The sequence below is a fragment of the Nestor notabilis genome, unplaced genomic scaffold (genome assembly GCF_000696875.1).
Source record: "Nestor notabilis isolate BGI_N333 unplaced genomic scaffold, ASM69687v1 scaffold15904, whole genome shotgun sequence".
Taxonomy (NCBI): Eukaryota; Metazoa; Chordata; class Aves; order Psittaciformes; family Psittacidae; genus Nestor; species Nestor notabilis.
This window is the reverse complement of record NW_009927291.1, coordinates 27198-31021: the sequence shown is the minus strand read 5'-3', so window position 1 is coordinate 31021 and position 3824 is coordinate 27198. Positions and strand designations below refer to the sequence as shown.

General features: G+C 53.1%; 1 protein-coding gene across 1 annotated transcript in view; it reads right to left on the bottom strand.

Moving 5' to 3' along the window:
- Positions 1–3824, bottom strand: part of BAHD1 (bromo adjacent homology domain containing 1) — a 12708-nt gene that overhangs the window by 494 nt on the left and 8390 nt on the right. The window contains exons 3-5 of the mRNA XM_010014005.1: positions 3605–3764; positions 2589–2665; positions 767–858 (exon numbers count right to left, since the gene is read on the bottom strand). Of these exons, the coding sequence (XP_010012307.1) occupies positions 767–858; positions 2589–2665; positions 3605–3764 (329 nt within the window). The remainder of the gene's footprint in view (positions 1–766; positions 859–2588; positions 2666–3604; positions 3765–3824) is intronic.

Sequence of the window (3824 nt, the reverse complement as noted above, 5' to 3'; positions counted from 1 at the left end):
GCCCCTCTCCAGGTTTCCTGGAGCCCCTTTAGGCCCTGGAGCTGCTCTAAGGTGTCCCCTTGAGGAGCCTTCTCTTCTCCAGCTGCCCCAGCCCAGCTCTCTCAGCCTGGCTCCAGAGCAGAGCTGCTCCAGCCCTCGCAGCAGCTCCGGGGCCTCCTCTGGCCTCGCTCCAGCAGCTCCACGTCCCTCTTGTGCTGTTCCCCAGAGCTGGACCAGGGCTGCAGGGGGGGTCTCCCCAGAGCACAGCAGAGGGGCAGGATCCCCTCCCTTGACCTGCTGCTCATGCAGGTATATAGGATACACGAGGAGATATACAGGATGATTTCATGCCTTACTTAGCTTTCAACTCCCAAGTTTTGGTTTTCCTGCACTGTCCTCCATTAATGTCCCAAGGTCATACAAGTACAAAAGTTTGTGAGCTTAAAGCACATATATTCAAAACCATGTAAACAAGGCCATCAGTGGAATGGGTTAGTGGTGGCCTTGGCAGTGCTGGGATAATGGTTGGATTTGATGATCTTAAAGGTCTTTTCTAACCTGGTTGATTCTGTGATATTACACAAACCAGACACATGAAGCCTCCAGAAGCAGCACTCACATTCTGCAGCAACCACCTTGTACATAGATTGTGATTCACCCAGCTCCACTCGACTAAAGTCTATAGGCCTGGGATAGTTCTGGGGGTGATGTTGGGGAGGGAAGGACTGGCAAGAGCGGGAGGCAGACGAAGGCCCCAGAACAGCAGCAAGTGAAGAGCACCACCTACCTGCAGTACTCTGCGAAGGTCAGCACGTAGCACTTCTCCTCGATGCAGGCAACGCTGTTCTCATCCTGATGCCGGGATGCGAAGATCTCGTTCTGCAACAGAAGGAAGGAAGAGGTCACCCAGGAGCCCACACCTGCACCCATCACCCTAAAGGGGAGCCTATCAAAGCATGTCCATAGCAGAGGCTCCTTAGAGCCAGCACTGCACATAATGCAGACACCTTTCCAGCTGTTTTGGGACCTATTTACAGTGTGCACCAGAATTTTATCCAGCAACAGGTCAGATCTAAGGCAGAAGCTCTTCCCTGGGAGGGTGCTGAGGCGCTGGCACAGGGTGCCCAGAGAAGCTGTGGCTGCCCCATCCCTGGCAGTGTTCAAGGGCAGGTTGGACACAGGGGCTTGGAGCAACCTGCTCTAGTGGAAGGTGTCCCTGCCCGGGGCAGGGGTTGGAGCTGGAGGAGCTTTAAGGTCCTTTCCAACACAAACCAGGCTGGGATTCTCTGCCATGCTTCATCAGAGAAGCTGAACCACCACACCTTGCTCTGCACGCTGGGGTTTTGGGCTACTCCTTCAGCCAGAAGTACCTGAGTCATCTCTGACCAGCCCATCCCCACCGCTCAGCCCAAACGCTGCTCTCGCAGTTGAAGTCTTGTGTAACAAGGCAGCTGTGCAAAAACCTGGCTCAGCTCCTGGCCAGACTTCCAGTGCTTCCTGCACTGAAGTGCAACTGGACACAGTCTATCAGGTACCACCTGGTTTCAAAGCCCAGCTGTGCCCTGCATCCATGTCCCATCCCCAGCTCTCATCCCCTTATCTAAGAAAGCAAAACAAGGAAGAAGGCACCGAGCAAGTGATGGGTTGAAAGCTGCAGTCACTTCTCCATTCCCAGTTTAAACCCAGCTGCTTCTGTCACCCCAAGCAAAGCAGAGCAAGGTGTGAGGCCATAATGATTCACAAGGGTTTCCTTCCAGAAAGCAAGCTATTAAACTGGCACAACAGCCCCGAGTCAGTCTTTAATTCTCATCATAAATCTGGACAGGGGAGGATGATGCAGCCACGGTTCTGCACAACACAAACAAGTGCTTGAGTTTAAGAAGCAGATTAAGGGACTTATGATAAAAGGCAGCATGAGATATGGGCACTCCAATGTCCTGCAGGCTGCAGCAGGAGCTTTCACCCTGAGCTCTGCATGGCTGGGGGAAGGAGAATCTCCCTTCTGGAGAGTGGCTGATCTTCACTCAGTATAACCTGACTCTTCCTCACTCCCAAGGTCACAGTCAAAACAAGTTTTCACTTAACAGACAGTATTCTATCAGATTGAAGGGGGAAACAATAAAACTTAAGAGGTGGCCACATGAAGAAGGCAACAGCTTCTGTTATAGCCCAGGTTTCTAACCCATGACCATAAACTGGGGGAAAGTCCACCTATAGGACACCACTACTCAACACATAGAAAGGTTTGTGTCAGAGGGAGCTTAAAGCTCCTCCAGCTCCAACCCCTGCCCCGGGCAGGGACACCTTCCACTAGAGCTGGTTGCTCCAAGCCCCTGTGTCCAACCTGCCCTTGAACACTGCCAGGGATGGGGCAGCCACAGCTTCTCTGGGCACCCTGTGCCAGCGCCTCAGCACCCTCATAGTGAGGAACATCTGGCACCAGCTGCCCCTCAGCCAAGGGACAGCTCCGTTCACTCAAACCAGCAGCTCAGCCCCGAGTTTGAGCCCCACCAGACGTGCAGGGAGACACTTGTGCTGATCCCCTCTTCCCACAGCAGCACAGAGGCAATGGATGCTCTCCCCTCCAGCGTCACGTCGGGGTATCTCACCTGGTGCATACTGGGGTTGCGGCCCCCCTGCGTGTGCTCTGGTCTGTAGTACCACAGGAGGCTCATCATCAGCTCCCCTGCAAGAAGATACATTAAAACATGTCAAACCTCAGGTTTCACAGAGTGTTTTCCCACTAATATCCAGCCTCTTCCTCCTGCTCCATCCCTTTCATTCCCATCATGCTCACAGATAGGCAGCTGTGCTGTGATAAATATTTCATGCTGAACTAGAGGTGTCCTTTTGTTACAGCAAGAGGCTGTATGAAGTTGTCACGTTGCTATTCTATTATACCTTCACCCTTTCTATGCGTGTTGCATTGTCACAAAGAGATCAGGGAGGCACAAAAATAGAACAGAATACAAAAATCCAGTCTTTCCATCCGAAAGAAGTATCCACTTGGACATAAGCTGGAAGAGATGCTCATCCACAGCTTGGTACCTGCAGCATGAACTCCAGGTTAATGCCAGAATTGCTGCTGCAGGGTGATGTGACCAAGATGGGCCTCACCACACACTCATCACTTCTACTTTTAAGTAAGACCTGTGCTTTACAGCATCTGGCACAGCTCCCTTGGCTCAAGTACTGCTGCTCAGACCCGGCACTGTAACACCAAACCCACACTGCTCCAATCTCTACAGACAAGCCCATGCTCCACGCCAGCTCCCAGCCCAGATGTTGGGGAGAGCATCTGAGTAAACAGCAGCAGCTCCCGAGACGTCTGTTGCAATGAAATAATACAGGAGATCATTGCTAAGATGGGCACTTGGCAGCTATTCCGTGCTCTCAGCACCAGGAAGATTTTGATTACCAGTCCCAGGCTTGTGATTAAAGAGCATCTCAGTTCCTGGCACAACCTGAACGAAAGCCACGGAGCTAATCTCTCCCTCTTCACCACGCAGGCTGCAGCAGTGGAGCTCCCCAGCACATGGGCAGCAGTGCGGAGCTCCATCGCTCCCCCGGTTCCACCTCACCCTCAGCTGCAAGCACAGACGCAGCAGATACTCTGGCCCAGTACCTGTCTTGGGGTCTTCCCACAGCGCCGATATCTTCGCCACGTAGGGCATGGACTTCTTCCGGGGTCCTGACTTCAAGAGGACAGTGTCTCGCACCCGGATGATCTCCCCGTCTCTCTCCACCGCCTGGTAGCTCTTGCGAACAGCCGGCTCGGGTTCGTTCTGTGCCGTCAGAACACAAACACAGAGCAACCTGAGTGCACAGGCAGAGCCAGTTCGTTG